This window comes from Ovis aries, chromosome 4 (genome assembly GCF_016772045.2).
Source record: "Ovis aries strain OAR_USU_Benz2616 breed Rambouillet chromosome 4, ARS-UI_Ramb_v3.0, whole genome shotgun sequence".
NCBI lineage: Eukaryota > Metazoa > Chordata > Mammalia > Artiodactyla > Bovidae > Ovis > Ovis aries.
The window spans coordinates 119,921,030-119,944,929 of record NC_056057.1 but is presented as its reverse complement, the minus strand read 5'-3'; the positions used below and the strand labels follow the sequence as shown (position 1 = coordinate 119,944,929).

General features: G+C 59.0%; 1 protein-coding gene across 5 annotated transcripts; it reads right to left on the bottom strand.

The window, feature by feature from the left end:
- Nucleotides 1-1,382: 1,382 nt before the first annotated feature.
- On the bottom strand, nt 1,383-13,812 carry NOM1 (nucleolar protein with MIF4G domain 1). Of its 5 annotated transcripts, none has more exons than XM_042249092.2 (11): nt 12,847-13,812; nt 11,363-11,490; nt 10,620-10,854; nt 8,546-8,869; nt 6,851-6,961; nt 5,829-5,996; nt 5,263-5,384; nt 4,426-4,558; nt 3,947-4,078; nt 2,589-2,698; nt 1,383-2,304 (listed from the first exon to the last, which is right to left on the bottom strand). In XM_042249092.2, exons 1-11 carry the CDS (start codon nt 13,792-13,794, stop codon nt 2,148-2,150), a joined length of 2,568 nt encoding a protein of 855 aa, XP_042105026.1. In that variant the 5' UTR covers nt 13,795-13,812; the 3' UTR covers nt 1,383-2,147. The 5 variants fall into 5 exon arrangements, with proteins under 5 accessions (XP_042105026.1, XP_027824210.2, XP_042105027.1 ...); XM_027968409.3 differs by having other exon boundaries at nt 10,620-10,815; XM_042249093.2 differs by having other exon boundaries at nt 11,363-11,487.
- Nucleotides 13,813-23,900: the final 10,088 nt, after the last annotated feature.

Sequence of the window (23,900 nt, the reverse complement as noted above, 5' to 3'; positions counted from 1 at the left end):
CACTCCGGACGCGTGTGTGTGATGCTCTCCACACACCCACTCATGCACCTTAAATGCATCGCCCGCGGGGAGACGTGCAGCCTTGCAGAGGCTCACAGCCGTTGCTCCCACCTGGGGTCTGCCTGAAGCCCCTCCTCGGTCACAGAGCCGCCGTCCCAGGACGGTCCTGAGCTGTGCTGGAGCTCCCAGGCCGTCTCCAGGTCCTCCCAGGCTCTGCTCTCTGCACCAGGAGCTGCCGAGCGGCACCCAGTCCCTGGGCCCCTTCTAACTCAGCTTCCTTGGGGGTTCTGGCACCCGGGCCTCAGGCCCCCACCTTGGGCGGTGTATCTGTGGCCCCCTGCCGGACCCTGCTGCTGATGGGCGCCAGCAGGGCCCCAAACGCCCCCTGGACCTCTTCACTGAAAGGCGCCCACTTCTGCTGCGTGTCTCAGTTGTGTCTCCAGAATCTTCCTTCTCACACTGCTGTCTTGGACCAGGAAGGGGACGAGAGCCACCAACCCGGGCTCAGCCACCAGCCTTCCCACCAGGGGACCCGGCACCTCCTGCTGTTTTCAGGCAGTATTCCTGGAAACGCAGCCTTAGTGGCTTCACTCCCTTGCTGATGCTCTTTCGACGGCTTTCCCTGGTTGAGCAGATACATGCCCGCTTCTCACAAGCAGGCTGCAGGCGCCAGTCCTGTCCCACCGCCTGTCCCAGGTCCTGGGGCCCCACACGGCCCGGCCCCACGTCCCGACCCTCCGCTGCTGCACGCGCATCCCCGGGCTCTGGCTGGAAGGGCCGGGGCCGAGTCACCTCCTCTGGCAAGCGCGCCATGCCTGGCCCGCGGGGGCTGGCTGGCTGGCTGCCGGCCGCGTGACCGCAGGCACAGCCTTGAGCCCAGCGCTCTGGTGACTGACGCCCTGGCCTCCCAGGCCCAGGCCCAGGCTGTCCCTCTGGCTCCTGCTGACCCACCTCGCAGGGAAGTAAAGCAACACACACAGGCCACTGCTTTACAGTGAGGACTAGGCCATGTGTTTAAAAATGAGCTTAGGGCTTCCTCGGTGGTCCGGTGGTAAAGAAGCCGCCTGCCCGTGCAGGAGACCCGGGTTCCAGCCCTGACCTGGGAAGATCTCATGTGCCTCGGAGCAACGGGGCCCCGGAGCCGAACCTGCGGAGGCCCGGGCACCCGCGTTCAGTGGCAGGACACGCCACCCAAACGAGCGCCTGCACCCCCAAACCAGGGAACAGCCGCAACCAGAGAGACGTCCTTGCAGCTATGAGGACCCCGCGTAGCCACCACTACAGGTAATAAAACAGAGGGGCCGACGGTGATCCGAATCAGCTTAATTATCTTCATGAAAAGACATCGGAATATTTCACGTCTTGAAAGAATGAGCCGTGCATGTTTTAGAAGAACTCTTTATTTTGAAATAATTTAAAACTTGAGGAAAAGTTATAAAAATACATTCTATCTGCATAAAGCTCACCAGGACTCAGCAAGGCGGACATCTTGCCTCGCCTGCGCTCTGCCCAGGAGCAGCGAGGGGAGGCGGGTGCTGTGCTTCAGGGGCGACCTGAGCATGCCGCCGCGGGCGGTCTGCCTTGCGTTCCCGCCTGAGAACCCGCTCAGCAGGCGCGCCCGGCCAGCCCAGGCTCCGTCTGCTCACGCGGGGGCTTCAGAGTTGTGCAGAGTTAGTGACACTCGGGGGAGCTGGCCCACCCCCCCGGGAACCTGAGGTGAGGAGACAGGAGCACCCCACACCGCGAGGCCCGGGTCAGCTGCCACCTTTCCCAGACAGCGGCCTCCCGGACAGTTCCCGCATCAACACAGCATCAGGCACGTTTGACAGACGACTTCTGAGTTTTTAACCAATATACAACCACCACCAATCGCTCTCAGACTGCAGCCTCGAGCTCATCCTGTCTCCGGAAAGAAAGACACCGCACACCCACCCCCTCACGGCCCAGCGCCTGCCCCACCTGGCCCCTCCCTAAGATATAAATACAGTTATCTGAAAATCGTTTAAAATACAAATACAATATAACCCTGGAGCAAAATACACTATCTCACAATACAGCTCCCCGCCTTCCATAAGCCACACAAGGAGACATCCTGCAGAGAGGGCCCCTATCCCCCCCACATCCTGAGGGACCCCGCCCCCCACCCACTACATCCTGAGGGACCCCCGCCCCTGCAGGGCCTGGGTGCACAGCTCCGCCCGCTCCCGCAGGGCGCCGGCCTCTGGGGCGCCCCTCAGCAGGAAGTGGCTGATGAAGAGCTTCAGGCCCTCACGCAGCAGGCCCAGCGCTGGCTTGTCCGACACCCTGGGGAGGAAGGGACACGCGTCGGTGACCAGCCGCCCTCGCGCCCCGCGTGCCCAGCTCCCACTGAAGCAGAGGCCTCGGCGCGGAGCGCGCTCTACTGGCCGCGCATCAGCTGCAGTTTGCTCCCATCCCCCAAACTAACGCACAAGACGTCGTCCAAACTGAAACCGGAAAGCCGCACCTAAACACAACGTGAAGCACAGCAAACCTGCTTTTCCGAGATAACGTGAGTGAAAGCGCTCTTTTCTCTTCCATATGTTTTATCAGAAACACTGGGAACAAACCTTGCAAAAATCACACCAAGGTCTTCAACTTCTGTTTCCATCAGCAGTATATGTAACACTTTTCGTAAGAAATGGACTCTGGGTTTGTCCAGTTCACTGAATTCCACAACCTAATAAGAGTCAGGACGGAAAATAATAAAGTTACACAGGCTTAGCCAACTTTTCAAGGATTTCTAGGCACAGTCTGAGGGAACGACTCCCCCTCCCCGCCCCCTTAACTAAGGTTATCTCCAGTCTCACCAGGCGACCAGCTGAGGCCCTGCGCCCTCATCCCTGTTGCAGGGTGTGAGCCCACCGGCGAGGGGACTCAGCAGAGCTCAGTCAAATTCAGGGCGGAGGGGCACCGAGCGAAGCAGGACTCCCCCGAACTGAGAGAGGTGCGATCATCTCCACGCCTCAGAGACACCACCCCTGACTAAGACCACACATACACAGAATCTAGGTCCAGGAGGGACAAGTTCGTGCCTATGAAAATCACAGGGCACTTACACAGTGGAACGCTCTCCAACACTAATAAAACCTGAGAACAGAAGTGCAGAGATCGGCGTGGGTCCATTTCAGGCTGATGCTGAGTTAAAGTAAAGGACGGCCGCAGCCTGGTGACCCTGTGCCACCGACAGTACAGGGGGACCAACGTGCAGACAGAGGCCCAGTCAGACCCCGGTGAAGGAAGGAGGGGCCAGCCTGGCCCAGGGGCGTCTCCAGGACCTACTGCAGCTGAGGGACACGCCGTGCGCCGACCCTTCTGAGCTCAAACTCCAGTAAACAGAAGGCGAGATCCCCCCAGCAACGAGAAAGCCAGAGAAGTCTGTGCCGTAGGCATGCCCCGTGCTGGGGTGTGGGGCAAGGCGGTGGGCCCTCACCCTTGGTGTGGCATCTGACGCCCAAGCTCCCACCCCAAAAGCACAGGAGGCTAACTGGACAGGTGTGTGAGCAGCCCCTGCGCTCGTGCCCCTGGCACCATGGAGAGCAGCCAGCAGCTGTCAGGGTGCCCTAAGCTACCGGCAACTTGACATTGCCTGCTCGGCTGCCCGGACCATGAGGATGTTTCCCAGGCGAGTCAGGATCCAAGGACGCGTGTGTTCCTAAGGCAACGAACACACTGGCCCTGGGCCCCGAGCTCACCACTGGACTACACGTCCACTTACACGAGGACTTCTCCCCCTAAAATGCCCTGCAGGACCACACGCACCCAAGCAGGGAGGCTCCTGACACGCGGACCAGAACGCGGAGGTGACTGTGAAGTCAGACGAGGACTGCGGCTGCACCTGGGGCCTGCGCCCGACCCCACGCGGCTCAAGGCTCAGCTGTATGCTTCCAGATTCAGTGCCCTGAGTTATTCCATACACTTCACACACCTTTAACAGGGAAAGTGGCAGTGACTTCGTCTTCAACAAGTGGGCCACCAGATGAACCAAATTAGCAAAATTAGTGGCTGGCAAATTTTCTAGGTCCCGAAATTTGTCCCATATGCTGAACTGGAATGTCATCTAACAGAACAATAAGAAGGAGGAAAAAAGTTAACATAATCCAAAGGTATGGCACTTAATCACTCAGATGTAATATCCTTAAGCTGAAGACTTCTTAGAAACAACTACACTGGCTTCATTACACAGTAGTTTGAAACTGCTTCACAGTCATCTCTTTCTTTTGGGATGCTGTCCCTCAAATAAGAGAAACACTGGACCGCAGAGGCCTCGCCAGTCCACCAGGTCACGGCACCCTCATTTGTGACACAGGCTAGGGGCACCATGTGGACCCGGGGAGCCCACCCGCCGCGCTGGGCTTCGGGCCCACAGTCAGACAGAGATGGCAGGCGGCCTCCCGGCCCAGTCACCTGGAACCTCCGCTCGTAGGCACAGAACTTGCCGGCCAGGAAAGCGTAGAAAGGGTTGTAGGTCTTCTCCTGCAGACAGCAGTCCACCAGGACATGAACGATCTCTCTCTCCTGCTGATCCTTAAGCCCCAGCCTGGAGGGCAGAAGCAGCGAGCTCTGAACCTTCAACCCGCCCAATGTCGGCAGCCTTAGGCAGACAGCTCTCCCAGAGGCACTCCCTGTCCAGCCGTCTGTCTGGTGAGGTGAGCCGAGCGGAGAAGGTGGGGGGCAGGACTGGACCCCCGGCCCCGGGAACAGGGGAGCCCGGGCCTACACGGGCCTGGGCTGGGGCCGAGCCACAGGAACAGCATGTTAGCTGGGGGCCGGCAGTGCGTCCCTGCCGTCGCCCCTGCTGCGTCCCGTGTGGGCGGGCCTGGCCACAGTGAGACCCACCCCTCCAGTGCAGGGTGGAGCCTGCAGAGTCCTGCAACACCTACCCTCTATTTCTTTCTGATTCTGAAGCAAATAAAGGAAAATTAATTCATACTAGACTTTTTAGATGTACTTTGTCAAAGTACACAGATGCTTTTAAATCGCATTACGACTCAGTACAGAGGCCACACGGGAGGTTTAATTTAGATATAGTCAGAAAGAAACTTTAACAGAAGAGTTAAGCGACTCACGACAAGCGGCAGCCACTGAGAACCATCAGGTGGCCACCGGGTCCTTCCAATCAACAGAGCACAAGCTGTCCGCATCTGGAGCGACCAGCGGTCAGGCAGCAGGAGGGACGCTGTTGGGAGGGGTACCCCAGCCCCTGACTCAAGAGGCCAAGTAGGAGGCGAACACAGGACTCACTTCAGGAGCTTCTCGAACGCATCCAGAAAGTCTTCGCTCGTCATTACTGTGCAGAATATGTTTCTCCTGACGTCGGTGTTCATTCTCTGCTTGCGGGCAAGCTCCAGAATTTTTGAGCTAACCTGCAAAGAGGGACGACAGGGTGTAGGTTGTACAGACACGTCACTAAATTGCTCCTTTGGTTCAGTACAGTTACGAAGTTTCTAAAAACTTCTGTGTGTAATCCTGCGGCCTGACCTCGGGGATAACTGTAAGCCACACGTGTTAAGTGCTCAGTCTTTATTTCTGAGCACCACCCCTGTTACAGCAAGAGACAGAGCAGGCCCCTGGAGGAACCCGCCGGGTGTGGGCGGTCTGCCCGAGGGTGAGGGGCAGGGCAGCCGGGTGTCTGACGGTCGCGCGTCCCCTCACTCCTCTCTGCACCTAAGTCTCTTAGCTAACATTCCGATACTTTCAGAGGAAGTAGCAGAGACGGAATCACACGGGATCACAAAAGCACAGCGACTTTGGTAATATCATCAGATGACCCCAGGGACAGCCGCGTGCAGACTCGGTCCCCCACACACCGTCCCTGCGAGCGGCTTCTGCGGGGCCTTCTGCGGACCGCCGTCCACCATCGGGGCGCCGCTCCAGGCGGACCCCACGATCCACCAGCGCCCGGCGCGCTCGGCATTCAGGACGCTGTCCCAGGACACTCGGAGCTCGGGGTCTGTTCCCGCGCCGGCGCCACGCACCTGTGAGAGAGCGGCCGGTGGCCGGCACAGCGGCTCAGCACGCGAGCACCACCCAGGATGCCCTCGCCCGGGGAACGCTGAGCCGAGTCGCCGACAACCAGGACACTTAACCCCTGGGAGGGACGCCAGCGTCAGAGGAGACCTCCGTGTGTGAGCCTCCTGGGCCCACCCCCAGACGTGCTGTGGGAGGGCAGCAGTCCCATGGGGCCTGGGGAGAGCCCACGGCCGGCAGCAAGGACACCGCCAACGGGCCTGTGACCCGTGGGACACAGCGACGGGACCGAGGCCCGGGGCTGAGGGAGCTGCCAAAGGGGCCCATGGCGAGATGTCCTAGGGAATTTCAACAGACGAGCCCTCACCCCCAGGCTGACCTCGCTGGTCTGGGTGGGACCCCGGGCAGAGGACACGCCTGTCAAGAGTCTCCATGTCGTTGAGGGCTTAGCAAAGGGGTGTCCACAGCTCACAAGGGGGGGGTCTCACCATAGAAACCTGCAGATTCCCCCATCTGGGGACCCCAGCAACTGGGCGGGCACCTGACCTGTGGCTTCTGTCTGCCGGGGGAGTCTCACGGGATAGTGCAGCCAGGGAGCATAGGCGCTGGGAGGAGGGCTCCCCAGGGAGGAGTGCTCCCAGGGAGGAGGGCTCCCAGGGAGGAGGTGGGGCGGGCTCCCCAGGGAGGAGGAGGAGGCCCCCAGTGAGGAGGAGGGGCGGGCTCCCCAGGGAGGAGGGGGGGCGGTCCCAGGGAGGAGGGGGGGCGGGCTCCCCAGGGAGAAGGGGGGCCCCCAGTGAGGAGGAGGGGCGGGCTCCCCAGGGAGGAGGAGGGGGGGCCCCCAGGAGGAGGGGGGCGGGCTCACCAGGCCTCTCTGCAGCTTCCGCAGCCTCTCCACAGGCTCAGGGTCGTAGCCTGGAATCTTCCGCACGTCGTTGTTCTTCAGGGCCAGCAGCGTCTCCAGCATGAAGCGGACCTGAGACACGGGCAGGAGGAGCCACCCTTTCAAACGGGGGGAACGGGCGGCCCTTCAGCTCGGGAAGGGAGGGGCCGCCCTCCCGCGCTCAGTCACCGCCGCCCTTGAGCAGCACTGCCAGGCGGCCTCAGGTGCCCCCTTCCCACCCCGACTTCTTCCCATTCCTGGCCCTTCTCCTTCTTTAACTCTCAGACTGGAAAGAACACTGTACTGAGAGAGAAGCTCCAAGAACAGCAGTGAGAATTCCCACAGGCCCAGAGCAGAGTCCCCGAATCATGAGCGCTGAGACACAACCCACACCACGGGCGCACTGAGCACTTGGGCCGCCGCCCAACCGCGGCGAGCCCCCGCCCCCGCCCACCTCCTCCAGTTTCGTGCCACCACGAGCTAAAGGCACTTGTCTGCTGACCTCTCTATGGTCAAAGCTAAAGGTCCGTCTAGTCAAAGCTATGGTTTTTCCTGTGGTCATGTATGGATGTGAGAGTTGGACTGTGAAGAAAGCTGAGCACCGAAGAATTGATGCTTTTGAACTGTGGTGTTGGAGAAGACTCTTGAGAGTCCCTTGGACTGCAAGGAGATCCAACCAGTCCACTCTAAAGGAAATCAGTTCTGAATATTCACTGGAAGGACTGATGCTGAAGCTCAAGCTCTAATCCTTTGGCCACCTGATGGGAAGAGCTGGCCTTTACCCCTGCCTTCTTCCTGAGGACCCAGCACGGGAGAAGGGCGTTGGTCGGGGACCCCCGCTTGACTCCCGCCCGCCTCCAGGGTCTCCAGGACCCTCAGAAGGCTCAGCCCGCCTCCCTCCTCACAGTGAGCCGGCTCTCATCTCAGGATTTCAAAACTGGGCCAGGCTTCCTTTCTGGTCTGTGTCTCGCCACCTGGAGACCCAAGCTGGGCACCTGGTGTGACCTCTGACCCGTCTCCCGCCCCCCTCCCCGAGTCTGAGGACTTCTAACTCCTAGACTCATGCCGACTGCAACTCTGCTAATCATCACCCCAACCCAAGGTGGCTTTTCTCTTTCCTTTTTTGCACCCAAAGTGACCTGAGCGTGAAAACGTGTTTACCTACTCAGAACTCATCACGGGCCTCATGCCTCTGGGACAGGGTTCCAATTCCCTGGGAGGTTCACAAGGCCCCGAGGCCAGCCCCTGCCCGCTCCCCCAGGGAGGCCGTCCCTGGACCTCTAACGGGGCCCCTGCCCGAACCTCAGGGAGGCCGTCCCTGGCCGTCTAACGGGGCCCCTGCCCGGCCCCCCAGCCCCCACGGCTCCTCCAGGCCTCAGTCTGCAGGAGCCACCATCAGCCGCTTTCCCGACAGGGAAACTCAGGCCTGCAGCACGTGGTCCCACGGCGGCCAAGTGCGCTGACCCGAGCCTGTCGCCACAGGCTTTCCCAGTAAGCCTCTTCTGAACAGCTGAACGTTCTAAACCCGTGAGAGTAGAGGAGGAGGTTCATTCACAGACTGAGGAGAAAGCCGCAACTCCGATCAGGCAGGAGGCACAGGGCTCACTGGGACGGAAGGGGCGCGCGTGCTGAGGCTGCGCTCAGGCAGCGAGGAAGCGGGTCAGGAGGGGCGCGTACCCTGGTCTGGTCCCGGAACCTGCCTCCTGCTCTGCTGGCTTTGGCCTGAGTCTCTGTGATCAGCTCCTTCAGGGACAGAGCGTCGTCCTTCCTTAGTGAAAAGCCCACGGTCTTCAGCATTAACAGGATCAGCTCAATATCTTTTTCCGTGAAACTTTCGACAAGTTTCCTCAAAACGTCAAAGATGAGGAGAGACTGCACCACGTGGAAATTGTACAGATGGGCGATGATGGTGAACAGGTTGTCGCACTCCTTCCCGTCTTGCCCGCTCTTATATACGGTGTCAAACCTCCTCACCACTGCCTCCAGAAAGTGGGCGCCCACCTGGATGAAGAGCAGCAGGCACGTGACTGCAAGCGAGGCTCGAGTTAGCGGGTTCTTCTCAGGGGCCCTTCTTTCAGCTTAAACGCGTAGCAAAAGCATTCGTGCTTTAAAAATTAACATAAAACACACAGGCAGCAGGATAGGAGACCTCACAGGGCAGAAAGTTTCAGAGCTCGAGCCTGAGGGCACAGAGCTTCCCAGAGGAGAGCCTGAACTTCACACGACGCAGAGCAAGGCGCTCAGGCCTCCCTCCAAGGGAGGTGCCTTTTGTGGCCAGCAGCCACTCTAGTTCCTCGGAAAAATACAGTTGTGAAAACTGCTAACAACGCAGCCACATCTCTAAAAACATGCTAGCCAACGCGGCTCAGTTCCCCGGCTCAGTCTGGGCCTGGAGGGCGGGGCCCCGGGGCGGGGCTGGTGCAGGTTAGTGGCGATGCTCCAGCTGAGACTCAGGAACAAGGATCACTGCAGCCGGGCTGGACCCGGGCAGGCAGAGCGGACGTGAGTGACGGGGACAGAGCCAGAGCGGGTGGCCAGTCACGAGGGGAAAGGTCAACCGTCTAGGTCACGGGGCTGACGGAGCTTTCAGCGGGGGCATTAACCCACAAGGAGGCGCGGGAAGGGTGGGCAGGGACTGCTGCTTTAAGACTGAGTAAGCCCGAGCCCCGGATGCCCGGGAGGGCAGCTGGAGAAGCAGGGCCTCGTTAGGTCCCCGGTGAGGACGGACTGCGGTGGAAAACACACACAACTTGCTGGCAAACCGCAAAATCAGGCAGCGCTGGGGGCCCTCAGTTACAGGCAGCCGACGGGAGCAGGGAGCAAGGGCTCCGCAGAGGCAGCTCTGACGGGCCAGACGCGTCCTCTGGCCTCTAACGACCTGTGACGTCTACCCTGCAAACACCCAAGTCAAGCCTCTTCACTGAAGACACCCCTGAAGAACACACACTTTCAGTAACGACCACTATGCTACATTCAACAGACCTTTAAAGACAAAGAGACCAGAACTCTGCAGACGTCGAGAAAAAGCGTGCACCTGCAAAGCGGGGCTGAATAAAGCTCTGCCCGTCCCCTGCCTGGAGCCCCGAGGACTCGCACAGGGTCAAGCTTTCCTGAATGCAGACGTCGTCTGGGGAAGGCGGCCTCGTCCACTTCCCCCGCTTACTCCGCCACCTCACTATCAAGTCCTGTCATCAGAGCTACCTCAGCAGCCCTGGAAGCCACTACCCTGGGCGAGCAGATGCCAAGGTCAATATGAGGGTGAGAGGAGGTGCCACGGTGTGCGGGCCCCCCGACCCGACACAGGAGGCACTGAGCCGGGACTGAAACCCCGGGGGTGGGGGAGGGACCAGGCTCTGAGCAGCAGGCGCTTTAGACACGTCGTCCACGGAATCCTGACAAAGGGCCCCTTCACAGACACGCGCAGGCCCGCGGCCCACCCAGGGACACCGACACTCCAAGGCCAGGCGCGGTCCTGTCTCCTCTCTTAGTGCCGTTTTCCCTCACACTCCAGTGGCCTCCCGCCCAACATAAAGGCCCGTGCTCACAACACCAGAAACAGTCACCATCACGGTGGGAACACAGAGAAGGCAAAGGCAAGTTGGATGGAATGGTCCAGAGGGAGAGAAACTAATGGCCAACAAGGACCAGTCAGAACCAGAAGTCGGGCAACATCACGTGGCGCGGTCTGGACTGAGACCTCACCGGCTGGCCACTGAGACAAGAGGCGCCTGGATGGCCGCAGTGGCCCTACCTCGAGGCCGACCGTGCGGTGCAGGACGCTGACCAGGAGGACGTGCTCCATGAGCAGCCGGGCAGGCATGGCCGTGTCCGGGGCACAGGCGCTCAGCACGACGGCGGTCAGCGTGGCGTTCATGTCCTTCCGGCTGTGGCCCATGTACAGCTCCTCCAGCTGGCTGCTGATGGAGGCCAGGTTCGGCTCGCTCAGCCTGCGCACAGGTGGAAAGACGAGAGATAGGGCTGCCGTTCTGGGGAGTCATTTTAAGAAAAGGGATAAGTTACTGATATACCAGCAGGTCCTATTCTGTGTAGGCAAGCCCCAAAGCCAGCACCTGTGTAGAGAACACACACTCCTCTGGGATCAGCAAATACCCTAACTGCTCTCCTTCCGGCTGAGGTGCGGCCCCAGTGAAGCACACATGGGTCCCCGTCAGGACCAGAGAGGCCGTGACGAGGACGCCTGCTGCCACGCTGACTCGGTGTCCCCGGCAGGCGAGGGGGCCGCCCTGAGCACGTCCGCATGTGCTGCCGAGAAAGCCCAGCTCTCCCACCGTCAGCTGGCATAAGCCTCTGGATCCCCTGATGTGGAAGAGCGGCTGTACTGGGTGGGGATGGGAGGATGAACACACTGCTTCTGTGAGAAGAGTGCTTCGGCTAAAAAGGCATCTCAGGCTCTGGCTAACTCCCAGAATCGCTCCTCCACTGTCCCAAGAAGAAGGTCTCTCGAAGGGACAGCACGCACTGCCTCGAGGTTACCTGTTGACCAGACCTTTGACCTGTTTCTTGAGCCTTTCCAGCTCTTCCTTTTTCTGGGCGTCCTCTGTCTCCTCCACTCGCCTCACGTGAGGTGGGACGTACTTTCCACCATTTTCACCAAGATTCTGCTTGAAAGGACAGAGATAAATTATTCTTAGATACTGGATCCCCAGGCAATGGGGCAGGCAGTCACCACTGCCCACTGCTGCTTAGAGAACACCAGCTGTCTCCTGAGTGCCCGCTCTTGCCCTGGACAAGCACGCCAACACTTAGGTAACTGTCAACACTCCATTTCATCACCTCCCTTTTCCCTCTGGAGCCCTACTGACCTGGCTGCACACCTCTGGTTTTTGCCCCCAAGGGCCCTACACCCTACCCTCCTGCCAGCCTCAATCGACAGCAGGCACGGCCACGCAGAAACACCGAAATTACCTGCACCACCGACGCTGGAGAAAAAGTTTGGAAAAACTTCAGACTTGCTCAAAACTAGCATCTAAGTTTACATGATAAAGTTAAACTCGACCTCCTGCTCAACTTCCGGGGTCACAGATCATTATCACCAACCCTCCCCGACACCCGAGTGACAAAGCCGCTGGGAAACAAACATGTTTTGTAAAGCGAGATCCGTGCTTAGACAGAGAGAAGTGCATTCACGCACAAAGAAACTTAATCTTAAGACACCCACTCGTATGTCAGTTACACCTCCACGAGCTGTGACAGAGACTTGGGAACAGTCAGAAAGCCAGTGCTCAAGAGAAACTCATAGCACTTGGGGACTTTCTCAGAGTGCCAGGCACGAAGGCAGCAGGGACAGAAACGGGACAGATCATACCCTTAAGGAAGGGGAGATTCCCAGAGGTGTTTGACATCAACAGAGAAACGCATCAGTGAGCTAATGAGGAAAGGCCTCGCGCAAAGAAGTCCTAGTTGAGAGCAGAGGCAGAACGCTGAACCGGGGAGGGGTGGAGAAGAAAGCAGCTCCAGAGGCGCATGCTGAGGTGCGGCTGTCTTAACAGGTGAAGGGCCGTCCCTCCAGCCGTCAGCTCTGCCATGGGTTCTGAACTCGGTCGTCAGTGCCAAGTGAGTGTTCAGAGGGCAGCTGCGTGCTTTAGAAGGGCTCACTCCGAGAGCAGCTGCCCAGGACTAGGTGGGGGCAGGCAGAGGCGCCGCGGCTGCCCGGGGACACACCAGAGGTCGAGCAGAGCAAGGGGGCGGGGAGTCAGGTTTGCAGCCTGAGGACAGCCGGGGGGACGGCCGCCAAGTCCCTGGGATAGAAAGGGCTCTGGAGATGCTTTCTTCCTTCTCTGTTACCTGCTGTGTGCCCAGTCGTATCCGACTCTGTGACCCCACGGATGGTGGCCAGCCAGGCTCCGGTGTCCATGGGATTCCCCAGGCAAGAGTACTGACCCTACAGACCCACACCCAACCGCAACCCTCGTTCCTCTGAAGGAGATCCTGGAGGACTGCGATCGTGCACAGGATACCTGATCGTCTGTACGCACAGCCTCCGAGGGGTTTTCACTCCTCTCTCCATCTTCTGCAAAACGGACCCTCTTTCTGCCTCCTTCCTCCGTGGCTGTGCCCTGGGCTCCGCGCGCCTCCTCTTCGGCGTCGTCCTGGTCCTCCTCCTCCTCCTCACTGCACGCATCCTCTGCCGCCTGCCCGCTGCCCCGCTCCAGGTCCTGCTCCTCCCATCCGTCCTCAGCGTCAGTGTCCAGCTCACTTCCGGGGGGTGTGGGGCCCGCGCCCTCCTCCGCCTCGCTGCCGCTGTCACACAAGCCACTACTTTCCCCAGAGCCCAGGGCCCCCAGGACATAGTCGAGCCCGTCGCGGGCAAAGCTGAGCGGCACGGAGCTGCTGCCGTCGCCCTTCTTCCTGCGCTTGTTCAAGCCGAGGCGCCGCTCCAGCTTCCGGATCTCGCGGTCCTCCTCCTCGTTGGCCGCCAGGAGCGCCCGCTTCCGGGCGGCGGCGGCGGCGGCGGCGGGGGCCTGGGTCCGGGCCGGGGCGGCCTTGGGCGGAGCCGGGGGGCGCCGCGGCCCCGCGGACAGCCGGTCCGCCTCCTCCCGCGCTGCCCCCGCCCGGGGGTCGCTGGCTTCCCCGCCCGGGCGGGGGTCCTGCGCGGGGCCTGCCGCCCTCTGGAGCCGGCGCGCCTTTCTCAGATGCCGCTTCTCCCTCCTCAGCTCCCGGCGGCTTTTCCTCCCGCAGGGGCGCGCGCGGCCCGCACCGCGGGGCCCCTCGCGGCCGCCGGGGGTCCCGCCCTCCGTGGTCCCCTGCACGAACTCCTCCACGGCTAGCTTCAGCCGCCTCAGGGGCCCCTCCCCACCACCCCCCGGCCCGCTGCGCGGCCCGCGCCCGCCTCCGCGCTTCCCGCGGCCCATGCGTCCCCGGAAGCCGCTCCGCGCCGGCACCCTAGCGCCGGTGGACGCCGCCATCTTTGGGGACGCACCAACGCGGGATTTCCGGCCGGGACGGGACTTCCGGGCGGGGAGCGGCGCGGGGCGCGCGGCGGGCCGAGGCGCCGCCCCCTGCTGGCGGGAGGCCGGCAGCGCAGGGAGCCGCGCGGTGCAGCGTTGTTCATAATCAGAAAACAACCCTCGTGTCTGTCGATAGTAAACCAGATAAGTAAACCACGATATATTCACGTATCAGAGCATTATGCGAACATAAAAACCGAGAGGACTACCGTTGCAAAGAATAATCGAGATGCATGGTAAAAACAAAACATTGAAAACGAAAGAAAACAAAGTCAAAAAATAATTAAAATTCAAAAAGAGACAAATATTTGGTCTTGGATCTAAACGGGCGGGGTTATTAGCTGCTTTGTTTTTGGTTTGGATTTCCACTGGAGAAGGAAATGGCAATACAAACCAAAAACAAAGCAGCTAAAATAACCCCGCCTGTTTAGAATGATGGGTCCCTCCAGGCTCTCCCACAGGCCCACAAGAGGGGCTCATGAGCACAAATAACAGTATCACTTAAAAATGAAAGCCTTAGGGATGATGGTAAAGAAGGCTCCGCACTTTCTGGGGGGTGGATCCTTGGGGAGGCGCGTGCGCGGGCACCTGGGCGGGTGGCATCGTGGGAACCGCGCCGCTGATGGCAGAAGCCGTGTCCCGCGCTCGCTGCTCCCGCCTCAGGCCTCCGGACCTCCAGGCTCCGGGTGAAGACGCCCCTGTTCTTCACTGGTGTTGCTCGGATTGCCAGGGTGATGTTCCCCCGTTATGGTGCCATGGACAGCCGCCCGCCAGCATGACTGGTGCCTCCAGAGTTCAAGTGTGCTGGCATTCACGGACCTGACCTGCTGTGGCAATAGGGCCTTTGCAGATATGTGGGTGGGAGGAGGCCCTGCTGGCCTGGGCAGGCCCTGCGTCCAGGGACAAGGGTTCCTAAGAGAGGGACACTGGAGCCCCAGCTCCCACCTGGGAGACCCACCTGGACGTCAGAGGCAGCCAAGAGGACTCAGGGGGCCCGGCTCCCAGGACAGGCGATAGCAGAGGCTGGAGGAAGGTCCGCCTGGACAGGCCCTGTCCTGCAGCCCAGGGAGCCCACTGCACACACACCTAGATTCCCAGCTTCCAGCCTCAGCACCGAGCCTGTGGATGTCTGCTTTAAGCGGCGTGGTTCGTACCCGGAAAGAAGCATAGCGCGGGGAAGGCCGGAGCTGGGGCCCCCAGGACTTAGGGCTGAAAGGTGGCGGGAGGACACCCGCGGGAAAGTGCTAGCCAGCGCTGGGGTTCCCATCCTGACCTCGCTGCTGCGTGACCTGCAAAGTGGGGATCCGGGGCCCGTCCCACAGGGCTGCCATAACATCAGTGAGTTTTGAAGCAACTCGTTCCGCATTGAAATGGATCCCGTGCCCCCGTCCACCCCCGCAGCTCTGCAGAGCCCTCTGGGTCACCTGCGTGTGGCTGCAGAGGCCTCCCCAGTGAGGGCTTGTGTCCTGAGGGTTCACCCTGCCGGCAAAGGCTGGGCCGGGAGCGGAGACCTCCCAGACCAGTGTCCTCAATTCCTGGAGAGAAGAGAGGGGGGAGGACCGCCTCCCAGCTGGCACACCGGGCCTGGGGGTGAGGGGCAGCGGGAAGGGCCCAGGGGCAGGCCCCCCTCCCCAGGCTCTTCTGTCCTCCAGTAATTTCTCTGGTGCTGACTGGGGGAGGGCACCAGCCAGCCTTGCGCCCACCCCTTTTAACAGGAACCAAAAAGACCCTGAAGCTGGGAGAAGGGGACGACAGAGAATGAGGTGGTTGGATGGCATCACCGGCTCCATGGGCATGAGTCTGAGTAAGCTCCGGGAGTTGGTGATGGACAGGGAAGCCTGGCGTGCTGAGGTCCATGGAGTTGCAGAGAGTCGGACACGACTGAGCGACTGAACTGACCTGACCTGACCTGACTCCCATCACTCGCTCCCGCTGGGTGCTCTGGGAGGGGCTGGTACCTGGGCAGGCTTGGGGTCAGCGGCTCCCACGTCCTCCGCCTCTGCTCCGACCGGAGCCCAGCTTTTGCTCAGGAGTTTTTTGCTCTGAAGTCACGACTTTGAAGACCTTGTCGGGGCTTAACGTAGGGGGGATCTTGGGGGTGTTTTTCGGCCGCAGGATCCTCGGGGAAGGCGGCCTTTGTGGTGCTTCTGTCTGCCCCCACCTGGGGGAGCCGCGCCTCTTAGAGCCCCAGGGCCACAGGCCTGGGGGCGCCGGATGGTTCTGGTGAGAGGGGCCGGCCGGGCGGATGAGGGGGCTTGGGCATCTGGCTGCAAACGTGAGAGAGCCCACGGATGACACAGGCAGATGCGTGGGCCACACAGGCCACAGCGTGCGGCAGGGCCGGTGCTGGTGTGTGTGCACGCGCGTGTGTGTGTGCGTGTGTGTGCGTGTGTGCGTGCGGCAGGGCCGGTGCTGGTGTGCGTGCATGCGTGTGTATGTGTGTGCGTGCGGTAGGGCCGGTGCTGACGTGCGCGCGCGTGTGTGTGTGCGTGTGTGTGTGTGTGCGCGTGTGGCAGGGCCGGTGCTGGTGTGCGTGCGTGCATGTGTGTGTGCACGCGCCCGTGTGTGTGCGCGTGTGTGTGCGTGTGGTAGGGCCAGGTGCTGGCGTGCGTGTGTGTGTGCAGGTGCGGGCCAGAGGTGGGGCTGGAGGAGTGGGTGAGGCCTGGGGGGCGGCCTCGGCTTGATGCTGGGCGCAGTGGGGAGCCGGTGGAAACGTGGGCAGAGGCTGGGTGACTAGAACGGGGCTGTGTTTCGAAGTGACGGCCTGGCAGCTGGCAGGGCCGCCTGCGGCAACTCAGAATTGATGGGTGGACGGAGGCTGTTGCATCAGATGCTCGCTCCCCGGCCTAGAACAAACTGCTGGCTGCTGACAGCTCTTAAAAATAATAGCACGGATGATCTATTAAGAGTAAGATGATACACAGCCGAAGTCTAACCTTCCACTCCATGTCTTAGTCCATGCGGACTCGTGCGACAGAGCGCCATGAACCGCGGCTGAGACTTCAGTCGTCCGCTCCCTGCGCCTCTGGGGCTGGAGTCAGAGGTCTGGGTGCCCTGGCCTGGCATCTGGTGGGGACTCGCTTCCCAGTTCACTGGTGGCCATCCTCAGGCACTGTCTCCACCTTGGGGGAGGCTACAGGCCTGTCTGTGGACCTGGGTATAACGACCCTAACCCCATCGTCAGCCCCCCACCCCCACAACCTAATCACCTGCCAAAGACCCCACCTCCTAACACCTTCCCCCTAACACACACACATTTGGGGGAACACAGCATTCAGTCCAGAACACTCAGCTTCCCAAACTTTTGTTTTTTAAAAAAACAATTTTTAAAAACATATTTTTTTAAATATTGTTTTTTCAGGTACAAAAATAATTCCTGTTCACCATGAAACCCTGAAACACCATGGTTAGACGTGTAATGAATAAAGGGGCGTCCGGGGACTTCGCGGCAGTCCAGTGACTGAGACTCCGAGCTCCCGGCGCCGGGGACATGGGCTAAATCTCTGGTCAGGGAACTAGAACCCGCAGACTGCAAGTAGGAGCTGGTGCAGACGACTAAGACCCGGCTCAGCCACAGAAATAAATACTAGAAAAAGGGGGACTGCCTCCAGCTCTTCCTCCCCGAAACCCGCTTCCTCCCAGAGAGTCAGTGCACGTGTTAACTGGCGACACGCTTGCTCTTCACCAGCAGACACGTTGCCCATCTGCCCCTGATGGCACAGCTCACGGTTTCCCACCTCAGTGACCTCGTCTCCACAGCAGCGCTGCCTGGGGTCCTGTTGGAAGCCCGGCATGGCTGGTCCTCCCAGACCCCGGGCCCAGAGTCTGCACCTACCGGCTTCCCAGGGTCTCGGCCGCCGCCCCAGCACTGAGCCTGGGAGACCTGCTGGTTCTAGGTCCCTCACTCTTCTGGGTGGGTTTATGGGCACAGTTTATGGAACCAATCTGCTAATGGTGAATATTCGTTTCCTTTTAAAAACATACCTACGGCGCTATCCAATGTGCCACACAAATATTCCTGTGTGTGTTGGGGGGGCACCGCTCAGTGTTTTACGAAGTTACCTTCCTACACATTTTTTCGGTGTGTGTGTGCTAAGTTGCTCCAGCCGCGTCTGGCTTTCTGCGACTCCACAGGCTGTAGCCCTCCGGGTTCCTCTGTCCCTGGGACTTTCCGGGCAAGAGCACGTGGGTGGGTTGCCTTTTCCTACTCCAAGAGATCTTCCCAACCCAGGAATCAAACCCGCATCCCTCACATCTCCCGCATGAGCAGACAGATTCTTCACCGCTAGCGCCAGCTGGGAAGCCCTGCTGTTGCTGCTGCTAAGTCACTTCAGTCGTGTCCGACTCTGTGCGACCCCATAGACGGCAGCCCACCAGGCTGCCCTGTCCCTGGGATTCTCCAGGCAAGAACACGTGGGTGGGTTGCCATTTCCTTCTCCAATGCATGAAAGTGAAAAGTCAAAGTGAAGTCGCTCAGTCGTGTCCGACCTCAGCGACCCCATGGACTGCAGCCCACCAGGCTTCTCCATCCATGGGATTTTCCAGGCAAGAGCACTGGAGTGGGGTGCCATGCTTAGGGAAATTGTATAAATATATTTTCTGAATGAACAGATAATGTCAATTTCCAACCGGAAACCTGAGCCAACTCCTCCAGATAGAGAGTGTGAGCGTTATAGCCACACATTCCGGGAAGCAAACTCACTAGGAGGACAACGCAGATGGCGGAGACCAGCTTGTTACGCCGGCGGGCCCAGGGCAGAGTCTCCTCTTAGCCAAGGACCCGACCAGTTTTTGTGAAAACCGTACTTACCCTAAGTGTACGTGCTCAAACCCGCCTCCCCAAATTCCCTGAAACTAGTCTGACCAAAGGAAAAGAAAGAATCAAAGCTAACCCGTGATTCGCATGCCTTAAGCCCAGGTAGTTAACAGCGGACAATTATCAATAGCCCTGTGGTCATACCCCAATAAGCATAATAGAATTTAAGATTCTATCCGGTCACACAGATAATTAGGGTATTCTCTTAGGACGGAGAGTCTAGGTGGGCGCCCTGGGGCTCCTCCATGGTGGCAGGGGCGGGGGGCAGGGGGTCTGGTTTTCCAGCTGGTGTGCCGTTTCCATAGAGACTGGGCATACAGCTCAAAGTCCGCTGTCCAGCCCAAGATGGAGTCTCGCTTTCAAGGTGGTCCCCTTCGGGACCTGCCCGGGGGGTCCTCTAGGCCCGCCTGACAGGTGGCAGGTCAGCGAACCCCTCTGCAGCACCTTCACCAGCCCGCCTCCTCCCCAGCAGCCAGCCCTCCGACTCCGATCGAGACTGTCCAGCCAGACCCATGCCCGCTGCCCGGCCACTGCCCCGGGCCCAGGCCTGACCTCGTCCTCTGCAGTCCACTCTTGGCCTGGGAGCCCGTGGCAGCCCTTCCGGTCCCCCTGACAGCCGCCGCCCCCTCTGCGCCCCCTCTGCCGGGGCTCCTGGGGCTGGCCTCCCTGGCGTCCCGTGTGCCCTGTCTGCCTGCCGTGGCTGGAGCCGTCTCCCTGCCTGCTGCTCCCGTGGGACCCCCGTCCCAGGGGAAGCCTGTGGTCTCTGTGTCTGCAGAGGCAGCAGCTTGCTTCCGGCTTCTTCACCTTCCTGCGGCCTGTTTCCAGCTCCAGCGGCTGCCTCGGCTCCAGGCAGGAAGCGGGCAGTAAACTAGTGAGTAAATGAGCAAGTGGACGCCTTCAGGTTCTCCTGGGGCCCAGACAGGTGAGCCTTCACACCCTCAGGCTTCTCCTCTCACCTCGCTGAGAGAGGGACTCTCCAGGTGGCACCAGCGGTTCAGAGCCCCTGCCGAGGCAGGAGACGCAAGTCCCCGGGTCAGGAAGAGCCCCTGGAGAAGAGAATGGCCACCCGCTCCAGTATTCTGGCCTGCAGAATCCCACGGACAGAGGAGCCTGGCGGGCCACGGTCCGTGGGGTCACAGAGAGTCGGACAGGACTGAGGGCTTAGCACGCATGCGTGCTTGTTAATTACCAGCTGCATGTTTTGCCAAGAGCAGTGGGGGCCAAGTGAGCTTGAGCAAAGAGGTAAGATGGACTGGGAGACCCCCGGGGGAGGGTCTCCCAATGAAGGCAGGCCTCTGAGCCAAGCTCGTCCTCGGGCCAGAGCGTGTAGTTTGTTCTGTTCGCGGCAGGCGACACCCACTCACAGAGAACCAAGGAGCTGCCCCCAGGTCGCAGACCTGGGCTGACATCGCTGCCGAGTAAAGCGAAGGGAAAAAAGCTGTAGCTGTGCTTTGTGACTTTCAGTATTTTTAGTTTACAAGCCAACTATTCATCACATTAAGGCATTGATCTATAAATAAAATTGAAGGCAGTGATACATCTGGGTCTTTGCAGGCCTCAAGTTGAGGCGATGATCTGTAAATATATTTGTCTGTGTCATTGATCCCTTTTTTATTAATGTCGCGGCTTTCACTGTAGTTATCAATTTCATTCCGGATTACCAAAGTCCTTACAGAACCTTTGTTCCCTGGCTTGGGCTGCCTCGGTCAGCGCTTATAATAACATAAAGTTACATCCACTTCTGGCTGGAGTTCAGCTGGGTCGTCAATTTTCATTAGCTCTTCCTGTTCTTTCTATACTTTTACCCATTTTCAGTGTATTTTTCTATTATCTGGAGATGCTTCTCCCTTGTGGAGCGCACATGGCTGAAATGCAACTGAGGGAGGCTGCATTTCTGACTCCAGTGCTTTGGCCACCTGATGCAAACAGCTGGCTCGTTGAAAAAGACCCTGATGCTGAGAAAGACTGAGGGCGGAGGAGAAGGGGACGACAGAGGGTGAGATGTTTGGAAGGCATCCGACTCGAGGGACGTGAACTTGGGAAACCCCTGGGAGATGGTGAGGGACAGGGAGCCTGTCCCGGCGTGCTGCAGTCCATGGGGTCGCAAAGAGTCGGACACGACTTGTCAGCTAAACAACAACACGCGTTTCTGACGTGGCTCACTGTATCTTCTTGGCAAAAGCTAAGCCTGTTTTGTTAGTCATGTAAGATTTCTATTTTTTTCCTTAATCTTTCTTTTGGCCACTGGATCTTAGTTCCCAGAGCAGGGATGGAACCCAGGCCCCTGCGGTGGGCGTGCACAGTCTTAGCCCCTGGACTGGGGAGTCCCCGGTCTCTCACTGCCGTTCAGGAAGCCTCTGCTGTTGACGCCACAGCAGGCTGTGTGGTCAGGGGGCTCACCGTCCTGTTTCCCACGAACACTCTTGCACGAGACCGTCCAGCCTAACTCAGCGTTGACGGCAACTCCGGTGACACGGGGACAAGGGTGTCTCCCGCCTTTAGCTCTAGTTTTAAACTCTTTGTCTTCTAGACGGCTATCAGACTTATCCTGGTTACACTGTATTTTGCTTATATTAGAGCAAACTGGTAAAACTTGGCTGTAAAACACACACACACACACACACGCACACACGCACGCACACACACACACGCACACACACACGCACACACACACACACGCACACCTCCTGGAAGGCTGCCCTTTCAAACTGCCTAATGCTACTCAGTGTCATTACTGGCTACACGACCAGCCTTCTAGGTTACACAGATCCCAGCCTGAATGCAGATACGGTCTTCTCCACTCAGAAAACCTGGGACTGTGATAATAACCAGGCTTTTTTTTTTTTCTAAATGGAAATAGTTTTCTTTTGATTTCTTTTTATCAGAGTAAAATTCTCAGATACTATCAAAAAGTTTGAAAAAGAAGGCGGGAGAAGCCGCTGCTGTCAGTGACTGCTTGCGCCCCCCCGTGTGGCTCGTGCCTGGGCGTCCTCGAGCAAGGGGCTTTGTCCCGGGCCCCACTGGCATGGAGGCAGGCGGGAGCCTAGAGGGTAGGGGCAGCCCTCAGCCCAGCTCGGCTTCTCCCCCAGCCGGGCGGGATTGGAGGGTCACTGGGCACGTCCAGCTGCACACACCCTCGGCGGGGTGCTCACCCTCCTGGCCGGACCCCCACCGCACTCAGACCTCCATCAGACCTGCCCCGCTGAGGCTCCTGTCTCGAGATCTGCTTCTGGAAGAGTCGAGGTCAGCAGAGCAGTTAAAAGAAAGAAAACCTACTGCTAAGCGCCAAACAGTGATCCGGAAGTAACCGAGGGAAAGTTATTCTTAATTTCTCTAAATTCAAACTAGGTTTCCTCCTCCCTCAGCCCCAAATTCTTTCTTGCACACACACACACACACACACACACACACACACACACACACACTCTGGGGAGAAGGAGGGTGGGGTCCTATTCTGTCCTTTCTCTTTCCCGAAGCCCTGGCATGCCCGGGGAACGGACCAGTTGTGAGGATGGGGTCCAGTAGAGAATGGACTGACCCCCAGGGCGGGGGCAAGGCTGGCAGACAGACACACCCCTGGGCATCTCAGGCAGCTCTTTCTCCCTCCGAGCCCAGAGCCAGCAGACCTAGTCCCAGCTTCCTGCTGGTCTTCCCTCTGCCCAGGGTGTCTGCCCTGCCCCGTGCTCACAGCGACACTGCCTCAACCCACCCAGCTCCAACCAGACAGGACCTCTGCTTTGAAACTGACTTTCCATCTCTTCCTCCACGTCCCCAGACGTCTCCCTGGGTCAGAATTCCCCCGGCACCTGCATGTCGGCCCTTGCCTGTCTCCCCCCAAGGACAGGACCTGGGAGACACACGTCTGACTCCTCAGAGGCCTCCAGAAAACACGCATCCCCGGATGGACTGAAGTGGAGAGGTTGTCAGTGTCCACAGCAGCAGGGTGGGGAATCCCTGGTGGAGTCACTTGGCTCTCGAGGGTCCCACGGGAAGTTGTGGGCTCACTGCGATTATCTTAATTATCCACACGACAGCGTTTTTCGTTCTTTGGGAGAAGTTTTAACAGGTCCTTTAAAAAAAGTTACTAAGTGGTCTCGTATTACTCTCTTTGCGTGTGTGTGTGTGTGTGTGTGTGTGTGTGTATCACACTCTTGTGCTAATGCTGCTTAGCACATAATGAGCTTAGACTTTAACGTGTTCCGTGTCAGTCGCAATAAGGTAATTGCTCACAGTCATGGTGGGTTTACCGTGAGCTGGGCAGGAGTCTAAACTTTTGGAAACCCGTCAGTTCACTTAGTGTCCCCAAGATCCCAGGAGGTGCAACAGACCAGGATTGTGGTCACCCCTCAGCGTGCAGGGGGCGGGGTTGGGCGAGTCAGCGCAGACGGCGCCGGCTGGGGCTCCCCGGCGGGCTCCCCGGGGACTTCAGGGGCCTTTCCATGTGTTCCCTGAAGGACCAAACGCTGCTCGAATGGTGTTATGCTGGCAAAAAAATGGGTCCCTCTAAACACACTTATTCACCGTGTGAAGCCTTATTAGGTGTTTAAGATTAAGTCTTTGTACTCACCCAGCAATGCTGCTGCTACAAGACATCTTTCTTATGTTGCTTCCAGAACGTTTACACTGCATTAAAAAAAATAGACAAAGAAATAATAACTACCCGGAAGAAAACCATTATCTGTCACCTGGCAAGTGATTTATTGGAAGTTGGACCCGTGGCTTGGGAGATCCGGGACTCTGTGTAGACAACATAATTTTCTTATTAATATAGAGTGAATCTTTAGCAACAGTCAAACGCTGCCTAAACACCAGCTTTTCAACAGGGCATGTCTTAAACAGCGTGGCTGCAAAAGTCACACCCGTGAATCGGGAGACCAGTGTCGGTCACAGCCTCGTGTTACAGCCGCGGGTCTCCTCTGTGGAAAGAGTGGCTCACCTCTCGGGCGCCAGGAAAGTGCCCCCTCGCCCGGGCAATGCCCGCTGGCCCTCGCCACCTGCCCCCTGTCTGAAGACCTCGGTCGTTCAGAGAGCACTTCCTATAGGCTTTTAACGAGTGGACGTTGATACCAGTATGCATTTTGCTTCTGTCTTCCTTCTGGTCAGTTGGTAACAGCTGGCTTCCCAGGAGACAGGCATGTGTCTGACCACAAGCCGCATCACCCCTAGAGCTTTATGGCATCAAACTGGAACCTGAGCGTTCAAGACCAAGAGCCTCCGGTGTCCACTGAGCAGGTGGGGAAGGGTGCCT

Excerpts from the sequence above, each read along its gene's own strand:
- NOM1 (XM_042249092.2), bottom strand. The coding sequence starts at position 13,794 with ATGGCGGCGTCCACCGGCGCTAGGGTGCCGGCGCGGAGCGGCTTCCGG. Across the intron at positions 8,870-10,619 it reads ACCGCACGGTCGGCCTCGAG|GTGGGCGCCCACTTTCTGGA; the intron begins GTAGGGCCACTG and ends CTCTTCATCCAG. Across the intron at positions 2,305-2,588 it reads CTTGGTGTGATTTTTGCAAG|GGTGTCGGACAAGCCAGCGC; the intron begins GTTTGTTCCCAG and ends CTTCCTCCCCAG.